Source organism: Artibeus jamaicensis, unplaced genomic scaffold (assembly GCF_021234435.1).
Source record: "Artibeus jamaicensis isolate MK-2021 breed Jamaican fruit bat unplaced genomic scaffold, CSHL_Jam_final scaffold_369, whole genome shotgun sequence".
Classification (NCBI taxonomy): Eukaryota; Metazoa; Chordata; class Mammalia; order Chiroptera; family Phyllostomidae; genus Artibeus; species Artibeus jamaicensis.
Window position 1 is genome coordinate 39,817,650 of NW_026522042.1, and position 23,193 is coordinate 39,840,842.

The following is a 23,193-nucleotide window of genomic DNA, read 5'->3' on the forward strand; positions in this document are numbered from 1 at the left end:
TCAAAACATGGCTCAAGAACTACCCAGAGCCCCAGAGCCAATAACTCTAAGCAACCAAGAAATTGCCAACCTATCAGATGTACAGCTCAAAACACTGGTGATCAGGATGCTCACAGACTGGTCGATTTTAGTCACAAATTAGAGGAACATATGAAGGCTAAACTAATTGAAATGAAGGGAAATGCACAGGAAACCAATAGTAATGGAAAGAAAACTGGGACTCAAATCAAAGGAGCGTACCAGAAGGAAGAAAAAAATGACCAAACAGAAAAGGATAAAGAAACAAGAATTAAAAAAAATGCGGAGAGACTAAGGAACCTCCAGGACATCTTTAAACGCTCTAACATCTGAATTATAGGGGTACCAAAGGGGAAGAGGAACAGCCACGAGTGGAAAACTTATTTGAACAAATAATAAAGAAGAATTTCCCCAATCTGGCAAAGGAAATAGACTTCTAGGAAATCCAGGAAGCTCAGAGTCCCAAAGAAGTTGGACCCAAGAAAGAACACACCAAGGCACATCAGAATTACATTAACCAAGATTAAAATGAAGGAGAGAATTCTAGAAGCAGCAAGACATAAGGGGACAGTCACCTACAAAGGAGTTCCCATTAGACTGTCAGCTGATTTCTCAAAACAGACCTTACAAGCAAGAAGGGGCTGCAAAGAAGTATTCCAAGTCATGAAATCCAAATACAACCAAGATTGCTCTATCCAGCAAAGATTTCATTTAGAATGGAAGGGCAGATAAAATGCTTCTCAGATAAAATCAAATTCAAGGAGTTCATTATCACCAAGCCCTTATTATATGAAATGTTAAAGGAACTTACCTAAGAAAAAGAAGATAAAAAAAGATGAACAGTGAAAGGACAGCAAACTCGCAGTTATTAAGAACCACATCTAAAACAAAAGCAAACTAAGAGGACAGCTAGATCAGGAGCAGAACCATAGAAATGAAGATCACATGGAGGGTTAGCAACAGGGGAGTGGGAGAAGGAGAAGGGGGGAGAAGGTACAGAAAATAAGTAGCCTAGATGGTAGGTAGAAAATAGATAGGGGGATGGCAAGAATAGTAGGGGAAATATAGAATCTGAAGAACTTGAGACACATGGTCATAAACTAAAGGGGGGGAATGGTGGGGGAGGGGTGTGCAGGGTGGAGGGGAATGAAGGGGGGAAATAGAACAACTGTAATGGCATAATTAATAAAAGATATTTTTTAAAAAAGAAATTGAAAAAGAATTTGGATATTCAAAGAAGATAATAAATGAGAAATAAGCACATGAAGAGATGCTCATTGTCAGTACCATCATAAGCTATCAAAAAATAATCAACTAATTAAATTTACTATGAGATATGGCTAAAATATATGATAATAACTAAAATCACAACTAGTTTACAATACAAATGTTGGCAGGGATCTGAGGTAATAGGAATGTTCTTAGATTGCTCGTGGGAATGCAAAATGGTGTATAACTACTTTAAAAAATTGTTTGTTTGTTATAAAGTGAAACTAACACATATCATGGTACCAGCATTATCACCCAAGAAAAATAAAAGCCAGTCTCCATGCAAATACTTGTACGTGGATGTTCACAGAAGTCCTATTCATAACAGCCCAAACTAGAAACAACCACAAATGAGGTATGTGCTATTGTGATATGAACTACTATCCAGAAAAAACAAAAAACTACTGATACACACAACATGGATGAATCTCAACAACATGGTGCTAAGGGAAAAAACCTAGATGCAAAAAATCACCTATTATGTCAGTTTTACTTAAATGAAACCAGAGAAGGACAAGTCTAATCTATATGATAGAAAGTCGACCTGTGGTTTTCTGGGACCAGGTGAAGAAGGAGCAGGGTGGTGACTGGAAGGGGACGATGGGGGCTTTCTTAGGTGATGTGAATGCTGGTATCTTGATTGTGGTGGTTACATGTTTACATACGTTTGCCACAGTTTACTGAACTGTATACAAACTATATAGAAGCATATTTATTGTATTTCAATGATACCTAAGTAATGTTTTAAAATGTACCCATGGGAAAGCAAACTCTTCCAGGAAATACAATACTTAACTCATTTTATAAGACTAACGTTATTTTAATACCAAAACTAGATGAAGGTATTAAAAGTTCCCAATACGTTGGTGTGCGTTTATTATTGGCCTTCTATCATGAATGCGCAGCACTGTTCAAGCATTTAAAAACACAAGTACTTCCAGCAGAAAAAGGGAAATTTGGGTGAAATAAAACAGTCATAGGAAATTCCTAACACACGTAATTTAATTTACAATTTTATCCTAAAGTCTTGCCACATTTCTCCTTTAAAAAAGACAATTCATCTCCTAGCCAGTCTTCTATGGAAAGAGTATCCCTACTGGTAAAAGCAAGCACTGGCATTGATTTCCAAAACTAAGACCAATATACCTTGGCAGCTTCCAATGCAACTTTTAATACTTCTTTAAATTTTCTCAAAATCAGATTTACAGTTCACTCAATCACTATTAATTTAGAAGGGAGTTGTCACACCTAAAAGACTTACAGCCTTAGGGCCTATTCTTATTTGAAACAGAAATTAGACACACACAATAGTAGAGGGAGCAGTGTAATGAGCCCCCACCGCACATCTTGAAGATTATGAAATTTAACACGGTGTCATTCTTGCTTAATCTTTCTCTTTTCCCCTTTCTTTTAAAAGTGAATCTCAGCTGCCCTGTCACTTCAGTCTCGCCTACTTCAATATGCATCCCCTAAAAATATTAATATTTAAGGTGTCTTTTAAAGATTGTTTTTGCACAATGTGGATACATTAGATAGTTTTCTCAACACAACTAGAGGTTTAGTTGAATTTTTCACACCCCTCTTCAATACCATTAATTTTTCAACTTCTGAAACGTATGGCAATGACATAATTAATAAAAAGATCTTTTAAAGAACACTTTTTTCTATTCGGTTTCATTAAGTGCCCTGGGCTTATAACCTACATTAGAGCCAGACCCTGTTGTTTCAAAATAGCATAAACCTCAATTTTTCATTCGACAAGAAAACTCACTTCTTATTTTTACAAAGGCATAGAAAAAAATAAAAGTGGTCACTAAGGCCCAGCCAAAGAAAAAAGTTTTCCCACAGCTGTTTAAAATGGATATTATATCCCTACTCAAGCATATACTTGGTACAAACTCATATTCTACACAATTTTTTAATAGGTAGACAATATTTACAGTCTAAGACTCAGTAGAAACACTTTTTGGTAATTTTATGGTTCAATATTTTTCATTGTGATAAATCTGTAGACATCATTATATCGCATCCTACTAAACAATACAAGTTACACAAGTTCACTGTACTTCATCTAAGAAGTAAACTCGATTTGTCTATCATGGCTATTGATTTGTTTCAGGAAGAACAGAAAGCACCACATATTTTAATGACATGGATTGTGCTAGAGTTAACTTGCTAAGTTCCTCAAAGCTAAACCGGAAGATCTCAGCAGCAAGTAATAAAGGACTCTATTCATGAAACAGATTTTCCCTAACTGACCAAATAACAATTTGACATATTGAAAAAAATAACATGTTAAACATATCCTGCTTAGTTGTCTGGGGAAAAGGGTGATACATAGTAATCAGCTGGACACAGAAAGCTGATTTCTAGTCTGTCAAAAAGCATTTTTTGAATGGAAGCATGTCTTCTGGCTTTCATTATAAAGCATTTTGTGGATCTACCCCATCCTATGTTTGACACTCCCACTATCCAACAAGAATTAGCAGTGAAATAAAGTTATCCCAAGGAACATAAATCTTAAGAGGTATATTCTACTTCTTTCACAGTTCTACGTATGGTATAAACCATTCACCTCAGGGAAAATTAAAAAGAATTACCCATTGGGCTAACAACATCAACAAAAGTCTAGAGAGCCTGAGAGTAACTCCATTAGAATGTTATTAAAGAATACAGAGATAAATCCCCACATCACCTATTTAAGGACATACAAGAAGAGAACTTGCAATGCATACGGTGGCATGGACTAACTTGTAACAGCATGAAGTAACAGTGCTCTCATACATACATTATTCATCCATGCTATGTTACTTGTCCCAACCTTCAACTTAATGGAATCTAACAGTACCTATTACATTCAGTCTGGCTGCATAAAATTATGACAGTCATTAATGAGCTAAATTTTTTAGTGCATTGAAGATAAACTGACTGCTTGAAAGGGCCTTTCCCTTTCATTCCCTTGCTATTTATTGCAATGGAAACTAGAATACCAATAATTTTAGAGCTTTATTAAAAGTATAATACTGATTTTTCCCCATGTCTGAAGCAATTCAGGTTTGAAACTTGCCAGTTAATTGAAATTACACATAAATCAATACCAATTTGGAAAATTTTTAATTGCAATTTTCCAAATAATGCAACAGACTGACCCAATTTTATTCTCCTCTTAAAAAAAAAAAAAGCTGACCTGCAAATTTATCTCAGGAATGATCTCTGAGGCAAGTGTATAATAAACATTCATTTTTATTTGTTCTTTACCCCCTCTACTCATTCTCTACCAAAAAAAAAAGCAGGCTGTAAAACTTAAATCATACATGTCAGGAGTTCTTGCAAATAGGCTGCTTGTTTGATTTAAAAATGTTTGACTCTCCTTTTAAAGTTTTCAAACTTCTCTCCCTCCACATGAGCAGGCCTGTTGTTTGAAGTAAAGAAAGTAAGGCTTTTATTACCACGGAGGGGGTGTGGGGTAGAGGGGAGGTGAAGGAGGAAAGGTCATAAGATAGTTTTTGGCCAAATCTGTTTGAAACAAATATTAAAACTCTAGATGCTCCTAACAGTAGTAAGGATGATGACTCACTACTCTTGTAACACCAGTTTTTTTTCAATGACATAGAAGGACACCTGAAAACAAAATTACATAGGAATCATAGCACAATCTTTATTCCTGGAAAAAGATATGCTCACAAACTATATGAAGAGTAAAAATGGAAAGTACGTTTTATGGAATGGTATCAGTGATGATTTTATAATACATAGGTGTTATCACTTGAGGAAAAGAAAGATCATTTCAACAATTTCCCTTTGAGGAACTAAGTGTTGAGTAGACCACTCTGAAGCTCAATTATTTCAAATGGACATATATCACAAAACTCAAGTGTGATGTATTTACCGCTCTGAGGACACCAGTCATGAATCAGAAAGCTTATTTAACAAGTCTCCAGTTCTTAAGATGATTTATCCCAATACCCTAAATGATAACATTCTCTACTGAAACCAGACAAGAAGGCAGTAAAATATGGTTAAGCACATGCGCTCCACACAGTAGTATGGAGTTCTACAATTTATTTTGATTTTCTTAAACTCACTCACTTGTGACCAATCTCATGTGCAATGGTAAAAGCTGAACCCAGGCCAATGTCTTCATTAATGCTGCAGCTCCTCTCAGGCTCGCACATTCCAGCCACCGAGGCCAAGCCTGAATAAACAGAAGGAGACACAAAGGGTCAAGCCAAGGTGTTTCAGTCTTAAAAAGCCCACACTTATAAATGCCTGGATTCTTTTTAATAACCTCCATGCACAGAAGGAGCAGTTGGCAAAAGGTTAACTTTCTAGTCATTTGCAAAATCACTGGGGGGAGTTTCACTTTGCCGGCTAGACATTAATATTTTTTGAACTGCAGTCAGTGCTGGAAAATGTCTAGACTAGGGGTTAGATTTATAAATTTTACTTCTGGTAACTTGGGACCACCTAGTAACTTGAGCCAGAAGAGGGAATTCAAGAAAGCATTTCTATTTTAACATTCTTCAGGCTGCAGAAAGCAAAATATATCCACATTATTTTTCTAAAGAGATCTGTTTAAGTTTAGTGGGTTCATAAAAATATACAAGCAACTTTTTAGTTACCAAAAAAAGGGAATCCCAAATGGTTTTCTAAAATGACATTTTTATATAAACAAAAATGAATGATGCAAAAGAGGAAGAGGAGAAATGTTAAAGACAGGAGGTTGTTGCATATGTTTAATCTTTTGAAATTAGTCCTGGTAGTGATGCAACAATTTGTTTAAGGGTTTTCATGGTAGGAAAGTCATTCACACATTCAGTGTATTTCTCCTGCCCCCCCATACCGCTCCAATGCATCAGAGTTTTACTAATAAAGAAAAACTATGGTGTTAATTCGCTGATTCTAGTGAAATGTTTTGTTACTCAAAGTATTCTTCCCTTGGGAATTTTAGTATGTAAAAGATTTAATATTTACTTCCAAATGAATATCACGCTCTAGAATTAGTACATAACTTTAAAACAGTGCTTAGAAAAAGTAACTTTGGTGCAGAAGATAAAATGTCATGTGTTACAAGGAAACACATGGCCGAATCATACTCAACACACATAGGAATGAACGTTGTTTAGAAGAAGTTGAAGGAAAAGTAGGAAAAACTTTATACGTTTGTAGTCTACTACTGTCACCTATATATATTAATAATTATCTTCACAACAGAAGTGATTCTAATCCAATTCAATGAATATTTATTGAGTGCAATAAACAATGTTCTATGCTAGGAGCAATTTCTCAGTTGCACTAATTTGGACCAGTAAAAGCAATTCAGTTCACATCTGACTGACAAGAGAGCTCTAGAAATTGTTTCTCTGGATCTTCTATTATGAAATATCCACATGATAACCACAGTGGAAGAGAGATGAGGTTAGTGCTGGATTTGCTAATAGATCCTTTACTTTTCCTGCTGTTTTATATGGAAGAGGCAGGAATTGGAGAAGAGGTCAGTTTCCGCCTCACAGAGTTGTTATAAACACTAGTGTTACCCTTGTCCCGTGCGCTTCCCTTCACTTTAAAGTCTTGGGACCTGAAGAAGAGCATGTAAAAAGAGGACCCTGCCTGGGGCAAGGCAGCTTAACATTTTTGGTTCCTTAAAAATATTTAATAAATGGTACTTTCAAATTCCATGGAGAGAGAGTGAGAGAAAGAGAATGAGAGAGAGAGAACAAAAAATCAAAATTTGCCATATGTTAAATGGCTTTAAGCTACTGGGTTCAATAGGGTCCATGATATGGGAATAAAATGCCATGTGAAACAATTTGTGTTTTGAGCTTTATAAAATTGGGTTAAACCATATTAACAAGAATCATCATTGTTAAATTAACATTCCTTACATCTCCCTAAATATGTTGTTCCACAAGTTCGGATTTTGTTTGCTGTTGTTTGATATGTGCCATGCAGCTGCATTTTTAACTGAGAATTTTCAATGACTCCCCAAGGTGTATTTATTTGTAAGCACCGATCGATGTACCTTTGTATCTGATATAAAATTGTTAGTTCTACTAAAAGAACAATTTAAGAAAGGGCATATTTGGGAAATAACTTACAGTTGTTAAGAATATAAAGGTAAACCTTAACTGAAATAAAAGAATAATTTAAATGCTAATGTATTTTCACAGCCCCCCACCATTTTCTGTATTCCTATAAAACTGAAGCTGTCAAAGTTCGTATGTGTGATTGTGTTAATAGGGGTTTGGTTGCTATTTGGGTCATTTAGATTTCCTCAGTTTGATGGCCATAGTTTGCACCCTTAAATCTACTTAGCCAAGTTAAAATTGGTTGTCAGAGGTACTAAGTAAGCAAGAGAATATACAAGAATCAGCATAAAAACCAACACAAACAGAATACCCAGTCAAAAAGAAAAAACCTGATTAATTCAACATAAGATCAACACATATATACACATGCAGCTCATTCAGTTTCTACTATGAGACAGTATAAAAAATAATTTACAATGATTTATTATTTGAAACTTCTACAATGAGCTTGAAAAAGCACTGACATATATCAATTCTAGAAATTAATAAACCATAAAAATTTGAAAACATTATTTCAAAACCTATAAAAGGAGGGTGGCATTGAAAAGTACCTCAAATCTATTTTGGCAAAAATGACAATAAAAGTACTAGGCAGTGTTATTACTAATGTGCCAATGAAGAACACACCTCAATGGAAATAATTTATCTTCAAAAAGCAGAATATGATATGTATACATACACACATGTACACATATACCTATACCTATATGTGTACATGTGTATGTATTTCCTCACAAAATCTCTAGCTTGTACCTTCTTTGAGGCTTAATGTCTACTGTATTTCAAATTGATTAAGCACTTAGTAAATGCTTACAGAATTTCAATAACAAAAAGTTAACCTAACAGTATAACTTCCACATTAAATACTAACAGTTCATGTTTTATAATACTTCTTCACTAAACATCTTCGTATTTTCTTACTTAAATGATTTTAACAGTATCCTTATAACCTAAGGGCAGATATTACTCCTACTTCATAAATAAACTGAGTTACAAAAAGCTAAATAAACTGTAAAAGGTAGGTTGTCAAGGTCAGTCGTTCGTCTCCAGTTCAAGGTCCCTTCTGATTACTCTGCTCTTGTTAGCCCACATCACTGCAAATAAAACCTTTTTGAATTGAGCTCTCTCAGCAAAGAGCTTTCTGCATTGTGCTTTTTAACTATCACTTCTCCACCATAATACTCATCCTTAGCTAATTGGAATTTCTTCTTTGACCATAAATCCTGAGGGAAATGAGGTAGAAGACTGGAAGGCAAGGTAAAACCATCAAGAGAAAATTTAATCTCTGAAGAGATGATTCACTGAACTCCCCAGGAAGTTAGGTAATACCTTCTTTCCCATTTCTACTTTAATTTGATCTTAAAAAATTCTTCAGAGGTGCATAGGAATAGATTTTATGATTATCCCTTTACAGATAAGAAAGTTGAAACATTATGGAGAAACTAATGAATTCACCTTCAGTTGCTTAGCTTCTGAGTCTGTAAAAAGTCTCTATACAACTAAAAAGTTATCATAGAACAAGTTGCTGTTTCTTAAAATAATTCTATTTGCTTAATAATTCAGTGTACTTGAAAGCCGCCATTTCCTCCACTTGTATTTGCAGTTAACTTTTACCAGTATAAAGTTATGATCTGCAACATAATGTGATTTTTTTGAAATTCTGCAATATTACAGAAATGCTTTAAAAATGATTTGGGGGGAGAGCACACAAGAAATATAATCCTATCATCTCTATTTACTGTCTGTAATATTTTACAAAAGTTTTTTAGCTGAGGTACTAAAAATTCCATTAATATCTCAATTTATGGGGCTAGACTATTTTTACCAAATTGTATCCCCCTCCAAAAATACTGTTCTACCTGCCTCTTCTTTAAGTAACTCCGAAGTTGGTTTTTCCCCTTCTTTTTCCTTGCCTAAAATTTAAAGATGCTGGTTGCTTTTATTTGCTCTCAAACTCCTTGGTATTTTTGGAAAATACATTACAGAGATGGATTCCGTGAAAATGAGTGGCCATTTATCATTATTGTTTGATGATTTTTAATTATTTTATAAGTTGTTTTTTAAAAATTTTTTATTTATTTATTTTTAGAGAGAGGGGAAGGGAGGGAAAAAGAGAAGGAGAAAAACATCAATGTGAGGTTGCCTCTCACATTGGTTGCCCCACTGGGGACCTGGCCTACAACCCAGGCACATGCCCTGACTAGGAATCGAACTGGCAACCCTTTCTTTGGTTAGCAGCCCACGCTCAATCCACTGAGCTACACCAGCCAGGGCCATCTTCTAAGTTGTTTTTAATCATCACTCTACTTCTTTCCTAGTAAGTGACATATCCACGAAGGTCAGTTTTAACAATTTATAGGAATAACTTCAGACATGTCAGAAAGGAAAATGACCAAATCAATAATCAATAGGAAAGTCACAGGGCCAAAGAGACAACTTAAATTGTCTTCCCCTTATAAAGCACTTACCCAGGGTTCCACAGGGCTTATTTTTATAAGTGCAGATATCATATCTATAAAGGAGAAAAAAGAGATAAAATTTGTAATGTGATCAAATCTGTAAAATATTTTCACATATTCATCACATTTTTTTCTTGGAGCTCTGGCTGTCAGACCACAATCGGTGCAATTATGAGCAGCCAGCTGGAGTGTTGGCATTTTCAGCACCTGGGGGCCACCGCCGGCTACACTACACTCACAGCTCTGGCTGCAAGCCAGCAGGACACCTGCCAGCAAGAAAGAAAGGTTAAAGTGGATTTTTGTAATTGCAAGTCCCATAAAACCATCTACCCTACTGTTTTGAAGCTGAAATAGCTTGTCTGCAGATTGCTACTGCTTCTACACAAAGCAAATGGGTAGCTTTTTATTCCCCATCTCTTTTGAACCTGCTGGAACATTTTCTTATTATAGCCATAGACAGTATTTTATACTTCTGGGCTACAGGCACTATTTAGTGTTCTTTCCACTTTAACATAGGTTCTTATTTCATTTTTAAAAACTAGAGTTTTAAAGCAATGGGAATAAAATTGATATTGCTTAGTTTTCCTAGTTGTATACCAGCAATTTTCCGTGGTTAAAATGCCAGTATTTTAAGTGATTTTATAAACAGCTAAACAAATAGCTCACTAGGAAGCTTTCCTAATGTTGGTCAGAGTTATTCTAATGCTGTGTTACATTATAACTCAGTACAAAAGATGGAGTTCATAAAATAAAGCTGCACATTTTAAAATATGTTACATTTAGAATGCTAAATCAATACTGATGTAAACATTTTTAAGCATTTATAAATATTCTTACAAACTTATTTTTAAAACCAAAAACAGAGTTTCTAAAGTGAGAATAAAAATAATTTTGAAAAGACTAAATATTTTTATTTGCCTATGTTTTAGGTTAGAAATAAAACATTTTTTAGTTACAGAATAAAATTTCACAAAGCACAGCAAAGTCCAAGTTGTAAAAGTCCTTTTTCACTGTAAATAAGTAAGGATTAGTTGCAATTACTGTGGCGGGGAGGGGTTCGTAATCAATCCCCTAATCAACTCTTCATCTTCACCTTGTTCAAACACTACAAATGTTTCCTTACATTTGAGGGAAGGGATTTCTTCTCCTCTTGTGTAACTTTTCTATTTTGACCATTTATACACTCATCCTCTCTCTTCTCTCGTAATTGGTTAACCAATAGATTTCAGTATCTGGTACACTCCTGAATGTAAGATACGAGGTGTAAGACTTGGTGTATTTACCAAAGCAGCAGAAAATACATTTCAGGTGTCACACTCAATTTATCCTGCGATCACAGTGTGTAAGGCCTAGGATGTTACAGAGACACAATCCATGCCAGCTGTCTTCCAGAAAATGTAAACAAAGACTTTTCATAAAGGGTAACCCAAATATAAATATTTAAGCAGAACCCATTTCCAAATCCGCAGCTTCCACATGTGCCCTTTCCCAAAACTGATCCGTCTGAGAATGCACCTGCAAGCCGCCAGTTTCTTTCCTCTCTTGCCTTTCACAAGAGCCCTGTTTCTACTTTACAAAAAAAGCATACTTCTCACCCATCCCAAACCTCGTTATGGTGTATTGCCCCTGGGTGTGCAAGTCTACTGAGCACAATGCAAAGGGATAATTCAAGAATGCATGGATCCTGGGGGATAATCCTTATGAGCAGAACAGGAAAACTTGAAGGGTGTAATGCTCATTTTCTCCTGGCAAGTCTCCTGCTTTCTACCAGTCTGTCTGACTGCTTATACACCAGTCTAGATATCCATCCCACAATTAGAATTCAGACATGAAATGGTTGTCCTAGAGTGTATTAGCATATTCATCTCAATTAAAAAATAAAGTCAGGCTTGTTATTGACAGACATTAAGTCTGACTCACCTAAGCAGTTTGGCACTGACAGACTTAGCCAATTAGATGATATGGTGAACAGTTTTCAAGGTTCAGTGAAACAGGCAAGTCCAATGTTTTGACAAAATTTACTTAAAGCATACATACACCATAGAATATATTTTTAAGTAGTTCCTGTAGCTACTTAAGCTTATGATTAAATAAGTGCTTTACATATCAACTTTAAAATATGCAAAGTGGTACACTGTTTTTCAAAATTATTTTAAGAGGCAAATTAAGCAAAAAGTTTGAAGATCACAGACAAATACAACTTATATTTTCACCTCATAGCAGTCTTCTCTCACCTGCTCCCATTTTGCCTAGGCCTTTTATGCTATACTTCCGATGAATGTTATTTTCTTCTGTCGTAACTACCCAAAATACCTGCATAAAGGCTAAAGCCATCAACAAATAACGCAGACTTGAAGCATCTCAGACTAAGATAATTCTGTCTGCATTTTCCTCAGTTTCCCCCAATCCTCTAAAACATACTTACAAAATACTCTAGAGGATGTTCTATGGGGAAAAGCCGTGCCATTCCCTTTCAGCTTTTGCATCCAATTCAGTTCACACTGTATCCTTCTACATTCTTTATTCAGACAGAGAGCAATTCTCGCTTTCCATGCGTTATTTTTCATACCAAGTACCGAAGAGCAACATTTTTACATTCATTCTTTCATGAGTGGTTTTGCTTGGCACCTATCATATATGCCCAGGTATAGAACCATATCCTAGAATCTAAAGATAAGTAAGTTAGTTGTGGTCTGTTTAAGAAAACACCCATATCAGGTGAGCTATAAAATAATTTGGAAAAATGATTAAATCAATGCAACAAAAAGTTAAACTGACACACAATGCAGCCAACACTTGTTAGCCATTATAATGATGGTCATTGTCATAGCTGTTATAAACAAAATACTATGGAAATACAGAGAAAGGAATGATTCCACAGTAGCAAAGAAGGAAACATTCACTTAGAACGTAACATCTGAAACACATTTTTAAGACAGAAAGATAAAATAGAAAAAGTACATGCCTTCCAGGCAGAGAACAGAATCATGAAAGGAGCGAGGTCTGGAAAGGGTAAAGCGCGTGCAGGGGACTGTGAGAAGTCTAGAGGGGCTGAAACACTGACTGTACCGAGTGAAATGTCAGAAAATGAATTTCGAGTTGGTGAGGTGGGTGCAAATTATTAAATACATTGACTGCCAAAACTTCATTGAGTTGGCAAAAACAAATACATTGATTTGTTTTTTTTCTACAGACAAAAGAAATTTAGAATACAGTTTGCAAAATAGAAAAAAATTAGTATGTTTATATGAGAGCATACACAAATTAAGTGTGTATTCCGATAAAAGTCCAGGAGGATCACAGTGGATGAGGAAAAGGCTGGAGAGTAGGGAGAGTATAATTTTTACTTTATTGCATATATTTTTATAGAACAAACATTTAGTCAGAAAAATGTTTCAGCTATGTCTGTCTCTGTTAATCAACACAAAAAACAATAATTAGCCCAATGAGTGTTTAGTAAGTATTGAAAAAGTATTTTTCATTAAAGAAAGAAATTAGTGGTGTTCCAGACTTAGAGATTGGCCAAAATATTTCAGAGGCACTCCTCATTCTGCACAAACACATACGAGGATCCAACAAACTTTGTGGGCTGCACACTTGGGTAAAGCATCTAAGATCTGTCTCGTGTATCCACTCATTGGTTTGGAGGGTCACAGTGGCAGACAACAAATATTAGAGTAACAGAATTCTGTCTTAAAACATGTTCATGTTCTTGTTCAGTGCATTTTTCATACAGTGTTAGCAGAGCACCTAAATAACAGAAAACGTGAGTATCAAGTCTATAGAACTTGGAATATGAGCTATTTTGAACCCCCTCATTTGTTTAATAAATATTTGTATGCTTCATGGAATTTTACCTAAATCTCTTCATTGTAACTGATAGCAATGCTCACTCACCCTAACAATTTGCCTGACCCCATTAGCTTAGGTAAGAATGAAAATACGAAACACTAAAAATTTCTAACTGATGGAAGGAAAACGTGATAACAATACTAAGAAAAATACTTTATACGTGGCTATATCCACCATGATATATACTTTTACAAGACTACTCTTCTTTAGGCTATTCTTAAAATCTTGAGCAGATTATCCATGGGTGAAAAATTTTACATAATCTTATCTATAAATTATACAATATAAAATCAAGTTGTATTCATATCAAAATTGAGAATGACAAATCTAAAAAAAAACCTAAGGTTTTTTTAAAGGTAGACTTCCTCAACTATGCTGCATTTCCACTTTAATACAGAACTGATTAATACAAATATTTTTCCAAACCTTGGTTGTGCTTGCCTAACATTGTGTTACCTGTGCATAATAAAATGATCACCACAAGTTCAAGGTAATCATTTGAGATATTTCCTAAAAATTAAATTGCTTTAATTCATTTACTTTTCTATCTTCATAAACTTATGATTCTTTCATATTTACCTTTTTTAAAATTCCTTTTTGTGTTTTTCTTATTCCACCCATTCTGTTACTATTATTCCTTCTTTTTCATGTATAAATTTCTGATTCTTTCCTATTAAACTATTCTCTTTGCTGTCAGCCCCACGTTGCTACAGATGATGAAAATCTTGAGAAGTCATCCAATTCAAGCCATACTACACTTAAACCACAATTTCTCAAAGTAGGCCACATATGAACCAGCTTATTTCAGCTCCTGTGTAGATCTCTCGGTCTTCACACAGCTCACCTTTAAGCATCATTTTTCAACATTAAAGCATTTAATCCTCGCACATTTAACATTACACCCCTTCCTTTCTCATTTTTACCTTGCATCAAGTTCAGATCTTATCAATATTCTCTGCCATCCTATGATTTGGCCTTATTTTCCTTTAAACCTGAGCCACTTCAGAAAAAAATTGCAAAGAAAACTTTTTGGACTTATCCTGCTGTCATGCAAATTGAAGAAGGACTGAGGAAAAGGAGTTCCCCACTGCCTACTCTCATCACCCTTTACAAAATAAATCGCTAAAAAATCTTGCCCAACCCAGATGTGGCAAGGGCTCTTAAACTTAGGCCTTTGGCTGAAAGCCCTAAATTTAGGAGAGGTTAAAAACTACACTGGCGTCCTAAGAAGTGATAGAAAAGCTGAAAGATGATAAGAAAAGGTTCTCTGGTTTCCAAATTTGGACAGAAAACACCTTATCACTATGTTACTTATTTTGTTTTCTCCTCATGAAAGAATAAGAAAGGCCCCTGGGGAGATTAAAAAAAAGAACTAAGAAACATGATCTTCAGGAACCTATGCAGAGCCAGGTACCGGAAGGAAGTCAGGGTTCAGCTTTTGGACGACTTCATGAACACGCCCTTTGTCACTGCCTCACCCTAAACTCATTCATTTGACTGACTCAGATCAAACCCCAAGAGGCTGGCTATCTGTTACTACAACATTGGTACACATTTCTGCTTTACATACTTTCAACTCTAATTTCCTAATAATGATTTTTGGCTAGGCATGACTATCAAAAGGAACTGACCAAGCATATAATTAAGTCCCATTTTTAAGTCTGCAAAATATTGCACTACCTTACAATGATGAAATACCTGGATGGTTTCTTAAAATCTTCTCCAAAAACTACATTCCATTCTTATGTAAGAGCAACAGTCATTACAAAGAAGCATTCCTTTCAATAATTTAGTTTAAAGCCAGAATGAACCAAAATCTCCACTTTTAGACTCATTTGTTTAACACTGAGTCACAGACCTACTCCCAACCAAAGGTCCTAGGCACTGAGCTGTCCCATCGAGTACTATTCAATGTGGTGGTGGAAGCCAAATGATAGGGACACAGCAATTTCTTGCCTTCTTTGCACACACCAAGAGGCACCAGATTTCAAAAACTTACTTCTGTTATAAAAACAATTGTAATAAAACAATGCAGAAAAAACTATTTTAACTTCATATATACAGGAATATTTATCACTCTTCGTGATAAACAAAAAAATATATTAGATCACTTGTCTTAATTTGGATTGCTATAACAGAATATCATGGACTGGGTGATTTAAATGACAGACATGTATTTCTCACAGCTCTGGAGGCCAGGAAGCCCAAGGTCAAAGTGACTGATGGGTGATTTGGTGTCTGGTGAGAGCCCACTTCCTAGCTTACCAACAGCCACCTTCTCCTGTGTGGTCCTGTGGCCTTTCACTTATGCTTGCTCATGAAAAGAAGGCCGTGGTGTCTATTTCTCTTCTAATTAGGCCACTAATCCCATCATAAGGAGTCCACCATCATGACCTCACTTAGAGATAATAATCTCTAAAAGGCTCCACCTCTAAATACCAACACATTGGAGAACTGGATTTCATTGAGATTTAGGAGGAAGAAACAAACATTCAGTCCATAACATTTTACCTCTGCCCCACCTCAAATTCATATCCTTCTTGCACACAGAATATACACACACTTATTCCACCCCAACAAGCTTAACTCATCTCACAAAAGTCTTAACTAATTCCAGCATCAACTCTAAAGCCCAGAGTCTCTCTAAGTACCAAGTAAATCAGATATGGGCCAGACTTTAGGTATAGTTCATCTTGAGGCAAAATTCCTTTTTAGCTGTGAACCTATAAAGCCAGCAAATCTGTGTATTTCCAAAATACAGTGGTGGGACAAAAACAGGATGGACATTCCCATTCCAAAGGGGAAAAAAATCAAAAGGAAGAAAGAGGTGATGGATCCCAAGTATACCCCAAACCTAGCATAGCAAATTCCACTAAACCTTAAGGCAAGAGAATAATCCTCTTTGGTTGATGCTTTGCACTCTGGACCCACTGGGGTAACAGCATGTCCCCATAACTTCATGGGGGCCCCACCCCTTTGGATTGGCAGTGTGCTGCTCACATGGCTCTCTGGGAGGGCCCTCCATGCAGCTCTGCAGGACAGCAGTCCTGTCCTTTGAAAGCAAAGTAGAAGAAGGCTTGCCTCCAAAGACATGCAATCCGGGTCTGTGACCTGAGAGTACAAGCCTTGATGATGATCTCTGCATTGTCTTTGGGATCTTTCTTCCCCCTTTTTTTTAAGGTATAATGCATGTTCACAGCCTTCCTTTATTCCCCCCCTATTTTCTCTCCTTTAGCCCCAGTTGGCACTGTTTCTGCTGGTATAATCTCATCTTTATTGCTGGCTCCATTCAGATGGCTGATTCTGTCTACGGCTCATACCCACACTGACTTTCTTATCAAATGTGGTCAGTCAGCCATATCCTTTGTGTTCTCTTCCAAACATGCTTCCTCGTTTTTTGCAATTTGAACAGGGTGTGATTTTCCAAATCTTTAAGTTCCAGTTCTTTTTGCTCAACAATTCCTTTTTTTCTATTCATTTCTCTCTTTTCACATTTTACTATAAGCAGTCAGGGAGAACCAAGCCACTCATTCAACACTTTGCTTAGAAATCTCCTCGGCTAAATAAAATATCCAATTTCATCCCTCACAACTTTAATCTTCCACAAAACACTAGAACATGAACATAATTCAGCCAAGTTCTTTCTAGTGTATAACAAGAACCACCTTTTCTGCATTGTCTAATATAACATAATCCTCATTTCCAACTGACATATCACCAAAATGGCCTTTATCATCCTTATTTCTCCAAGTGACTTTGTTCACAATCATTTGTGTATTCAACAAGAAGATGGAAACCTTCTCTGCAACTCTGCTTTTTTTATTTTCCCTGAGCTCTTACCAGAATTGCTTTTTAAAGTCTCTTCATAGCAACCATGGCTTCTCCTAGCATGCACCTCCAAATTCTTCCAGTTTCTACTCATAATCAAGTTCCAAAGTTTCCCACTTTAGGCACTTTTTAACAGCAGCACCCCACTGCTAAGTACCAATGGCTAAATTAGTCAGCTTGGGCTTCTATAATGAACTACCATAGCCTCGGTGGCTTAAACAACAAACATTTATTTCTCACAGTTCTGAGGCTGGGAAGTCCAAGATCAAGATGCTCACAGATTTAGTGTCTGGCAAAAGGCCTCTTCCTGACTTACAGACTGCCACCTTTTTGCATTTCCTCACACTTGTCCTATGCTTACATGGGTATTAATCCTATTATGGGTGGGGCCTCTCTCTCCTGACTGCATCTAAATCTAATTACCTGCTAAAGGCCCCGCCCCCTAATACCATCTGAGGATGAGGTTTCAACATATGAATTTTAAGAGGGACACAAACATTCAGTCCATATTACTACTTTAAATAAATAGATAATTGGCTCATTTTACATACCTCATTTCACAGATTACACCTTTCATTGTATTCATCTCTTTCTCTGAATCACATTAATTATCTGAAAGAACTTACCTGTTGATATGTTTGAATGTCTAAAACCTAAGACCAACCATATGTGTATTAAGTGATGAGGTACCATATTTATTATTATTTTGTTGATATCTTACACAATAGTTCTCAAAGATATGTCAGGGTTATTTGCTTAATAAACACTAGGTACTTTTCACCACTAATTCTTATCATATGTCAGAGGCTGCCCATGTTTTTGTTCATGGATTAAATTAAAGATTTGCCATTGGTTTGCAAAATACTTCTGTGGCCATTCACATCATAATATGAGTTTTCCATTCATTTTAGTAGGGTATTTCTATTGGGAAGCATAGAGATAGTTAGCCAAGAATGTCTTTTGCCCTTGCAAAATTTAAATTGTCCCCAAACCATTGTAAAATATTGACCTAACTAAGACTGAAAATTCCATATACAAGTTATAAAAGCCTGCCAATACAGGTTTTCACCACTTTGCAATCATCAATAATTTCAATTCAACAGATTATCACATTTGCCCTCTGGGCCTGTCCTCATTACTGTTTCAATCGCTTTCCATTTCCTAATTAACCAAGTAACTTTCTCTTTGTTTTGTCACCAAATCACAATATATTTATTTACAATGACTAAATTGATATTATATTTTTACACATTCACAAAAATGGGATGTTAAATTTTTATCATCCTTCATTTTAGTCACCAATATGTTTTGAACATCTTTCTGTGTCAGTAAAGACATATGCATATCAACTTCATGACCTTATCAAATTCTACTACATGGATGTAGAAAAATTTATTTAAATAATCCCCCATTGTTGGAAACTTTAATTGTGTCCGCACTTTCTGATATAAACAATCACAATGAACGTCACTATGTTTTGCACATTTGTCAAATAATTTCCTATTATAAATTCCTAGAATTGAAACAATGTAACGATTATCATATTGTCATAATCTTGCCCCTGTTTAACTCTCTAGTTTTATGTTGTCCTCTGTTGCCCCTTTGCAAACTCAAACCATAATTGCCTTCTTTCAATTCCTGAATATACCATGTTTCCTCCCATTTCATTATCTTTGACCTTGCAATTCCCTCCATCTGAAACACTTATCTACTGATTCCACTCTGTTTCTAGCTTACTCTTACTACTCTTTGCACTGGTCAATGGACTTACTCAGAGAAGTCTGCCCTAACTATTTGAGGATCCCTCAAATAATAAATACTTGCTGAGCTCCCTAAATTTTCTCTTCATAGCTATTATCCTAGTAGTAACTTCATATATGTGTCTTTCCCACTGGGTTGCAAAGTCTTTAAGATTAGGGACTGGTCTGTTTTGCACACTACTTTACCCCAGCACCCAACACAATGTCTGCAGCACTGTAACTATTCAGGGTTTATAGAATGAATGCCTTCTAAAAAATGTTGTATCTGTTTATGCTTTCAGGAGCCCATTTCCCAATATCCTTCTCGATACCATTATTTTTAAAGATTCAAAACACAGTTAGATAGTGAAATTTCTGTGTGTTCATCAGGAAAGCAAAACATAGTTAAGGGTACATTTAATATAGGATTGCCCTGATAAGTAGATAATGGAATATGTTGGATTTATTCAAAATTTATCTACTAACAAATTCATTTTTATTAATGAATCAAAAATTTTAAAGTTGCTCCAGCTGGTGTATCTCAGTGGATTGAGCATGGGCTGGGAACCAAAGGGTCACCAGTTCGATTCTCAGTCAGGGCACATGCCTAGGTTGTAGGCCAGATCCCCAGTAGGGGGCACGTGAGAGGCAACCACACATTGATGTTTCTCTACCTCTCTTTCTCCTTCCCTTCCCTTCTCTCTAAAAATAAATAAATAAATAAATAAATAAATAAATAAAATCTTTTTTTTAAAGGAGGTAACTTAAAAAAATTTTTTTAAGTTTTTCAACAAATATTTACTAAGCTTATCATGTGTGAGCATAACAAAGAACATGAATAAGAATAAAACACCCCCCACTTTAAGAAGCTTAAAAGATCAGTAAAGGTTTAATCAGGCAATGCCAGAAAGAGAAAGTATTTTTACACTTTTATACCACTAGAGTACAATTAATTGGACTGAACTTTAGTTAGTTTGGAGTAATTACTGTATCCTCCTCTTCCTTTATTCTTTCACATAAAATGGATAATTTTTCTCAGTGAAGAGATTTCAGCCCTTTAGTTTCAACCCTACTTACAACTTCCTAATATATACCCTTAAGTACCTCTTCTTGAGATGAATGCAAATAACTTTTATCCAACTGTATCGTATAGATAGCTTATTATTTCTAAAACATAGCTCTGCTCCTACTATTCTCTCACTCAAAACTGTGATTGTCGAAAATGCAACTTCTAGTCAAGATGGAGGTTTAGTCAAATATGGCTTGCCTCCTTGCACAACCACATCAAAATTACAACTAAACTGTGAAACAACCATCATTCAGAACTGTCAGAAATCAAGCTGAATGGAAGTTCTACACTATGGAATTAAAGAAGAAACTACAACATGACTGGTAAGAGGGGGAGAGATGTGGAATGAGCTGGTCCATACCTACCTGTGGCAGATAAAAGTCATAAGGATTATCTCAGGATAAAAAGGGTCCCAGTCCCACACAAAGCCCCATAGCCCAGGGTTCTAGTGCCAGGAAGAGAAGTTGCTATAACTTCTAGCTTAAAAAAAAAAAGTGGGGATTGAGGCTGTGGGAGACAGAAACTACTGGACTCCCTGGCAGATCCTCTTAAAGGGCCCATGCATAGACTTACTCAGACTCACTCCCTCCGAGCTCCAGCACAGGGGGAGCAGATTGAAAGGCATTAGAGACATATAGGGAGGAACTAAATTGCCGGCAACCAAGGGAAAAAAGCTAGGGAGCAGTTTTATCCCAGACAGAAGTGTGGGCACAGGCCGCTGTTCTTTCCACAGAGCCAGAGAGACAGCAGGCAGGTGCCATATCTGATACTACATCAACCTGGCTCACACTGTTCGCCCTAGCCTGGTGATTCCCTGAGGCCCTGCCCCAGCCAACTTTAGGTTCGGCCCAAGCTGTTTCCAGTGGCTTTTCCAACTGAATGGTTTGTATTGGCCCATCCTTCAGATTTCCTAAATTATCTCAAACAAGCAGCATCTGGCTTCAGCAAGCCCCTACTTCTTACTAAGTTGCCCCAGACCCCAGACCCCAGGCCCCAGGCCTGGCACTAGCAGCAGCCAGCCTTGGTTCACAACTTGGCCTCGCCTGTGCACCTCCAAGTCCAGCACAAGTAGCAGCCATCTGCAGATCACTTTGCAGCTTATGCTGTGTAAACTCTCGACAGAAAACAAGCAGTGGATGACCTTGGATATGCCAACAGCATTCAAGACTCAACTATAACAGGAGGGTGTACAAGCCCACACAAGGGTTACACCTCAAGTAACCAGCTTGGATAATAGGGTAGGTTGTGCCACTGGACCCTACACTATCCCCATTACACTAGGTCACTCTACAAAGCCTGGAAGACAAAGCAGCTCTACCTAACACATTGAAACAAACACAGGAAGGCTGCCAAAATGAGGAGACAAAGAAACGTGGCCCAATGAAAGACCAGATCAAAATTCCAGAAAAAGAACTAAACAAAATGAAGACATGCAAGCTATTAGATGCAGAGTCCAAAACACTGGTTATAAGGATGCTCTGTGAACTTAGTGTGAACTTCAACAGCATAAAAAAAGGGCATGGAATCCATTAAAAAGAACCAGTCATAAATGAAGGAAGGATACATGAATTGAAATAAAAACAATTTACAAGGAATCAACAGTAGAGTGGGTGAAGCCAAGAATCAAATCAGTGATTTGGAATAAGGAAGCAAAAAACACCCAATCAGAACAGCAAGAAGAGAAAAGAATCCAAAAAAATGAGGAGAGTGTAAGGAGCATCTAAGACAACTGCAAGTGTACCAATATTCCCACAATAGGGTACAAGAAGAAGAAGAGAATAAGAAATTGGACACCTATTTGAAAAAATAATGACAAATAATTAGGGAAGAAAACTTCACTAATTTGGTTAAGGAAATAGACATACAAGTCCAGGAAGCAGAAAGAGACTGAAACAAGATGAATCCAAAGAGGCCCATTCCAAGACACATCATAATTAAAATGTCAAAGGTTAAAGACAAATAGAGAATTTTAAAAGCAGCAAGAGAAAAGCAGTTAGTTACTGTCAGCTGATTTCTGAGAAGAAACTTTGCAGCCTAGAAGGGACTGGCAAGAAATATTCAAGGTGATGAAAAGCAAAGACCTACAACCAAGATTATTCTACTCAGCAAAGCTATCATTTAAAATCAAAAGACAGATAAAGAACTTCCTAGACAAGAAAAAGTTAAAAGAGTATATCACCACCAAATCAGCATTATATAAATTGTTAAAGGATTTAAGAAGATAAAAAATATGAACAATAAAATGGCAACAAATAAATATGTATCAACATTGAATCCAAAAAATACTAAATAAAATAAACACGTAGAACAGAAACAGAATTGTAGATAGAACATTTTGATGGTTGCCAGATGGGAAGAGGGTCACAGAGATGGGTGAAAAAATGGAGGGATTAAGAAGTACAAATCAGTAGTTATAGAATAATCATGAGGATGTGAAGTACAGCACAGGAAATAGAGTAGCCAAAGAACACCTGTGCATGACCCATGGACGTGGATGACAGTGTGGGGATTGCCTGAGGGAGCAGAGAGGAAATATTGGGAAAACTGTGATACCATAATCAATAAAATATAATTTTAGAAAAGTTGCAATTGTTTCCAAAAGTCTAAACACATTAGCTTGGAGTTCAAGAACCCCTCAAAATCCAGCTTACATATCTTTTAAGTTCAGTTCAAATAGCTCATCCTTCTTGAAGCACAAAATGATCTATTCCTTCTCCAATAATTATAGCATTCATTTGTTTCACATTGTTCTATATCACAACTACTTACATAAGCCTCATTTTTCCCCAAATGTAATTATTGGTATTTAGGGGATATAATAATATCTGCCAAAAAGAAGAAAGAAGAAGGAAGAAGAGGAAGAGGAGGAG

At 36.2% G+C, this 23,193-nt stretch overlaps 1 protein-coding gene across 2 annotated transcripts in view; it reads right to left on the reverse strand.

Annotated features, from left to right (window-relative positions):
- Positions 1–23,193, reverse strand: part of ADAMTS6 (ADAM metallopeptidase with thrombospondin type 1 motif 6) — a 245,277-nt gene that overhangs the window by 137,189 nt on the left and 84,895 nt on the right. For both annotated transcript variants that reach the window (XR_008390127.1, XM_037150818.2), the window contains exons 8-9: positions 9,845–9,888; positions 5,377–5,482 (exon numbers count right to left, since the gene is read on the reverse strand). Coding sequence is in view for 1 of the 2 variants with exons in the window: in XM_037150818.2 (XP_037006713.2) it covers positions 5,377–5,482; positions 9,845–9,888 (150 nt within the window). In the remaining variant the exon portion in view is untranslated. The remainder of the gene's footprint in view (positions 1–5,376; positions 5,483–9,844; positions 9,889–23,193) is intronic.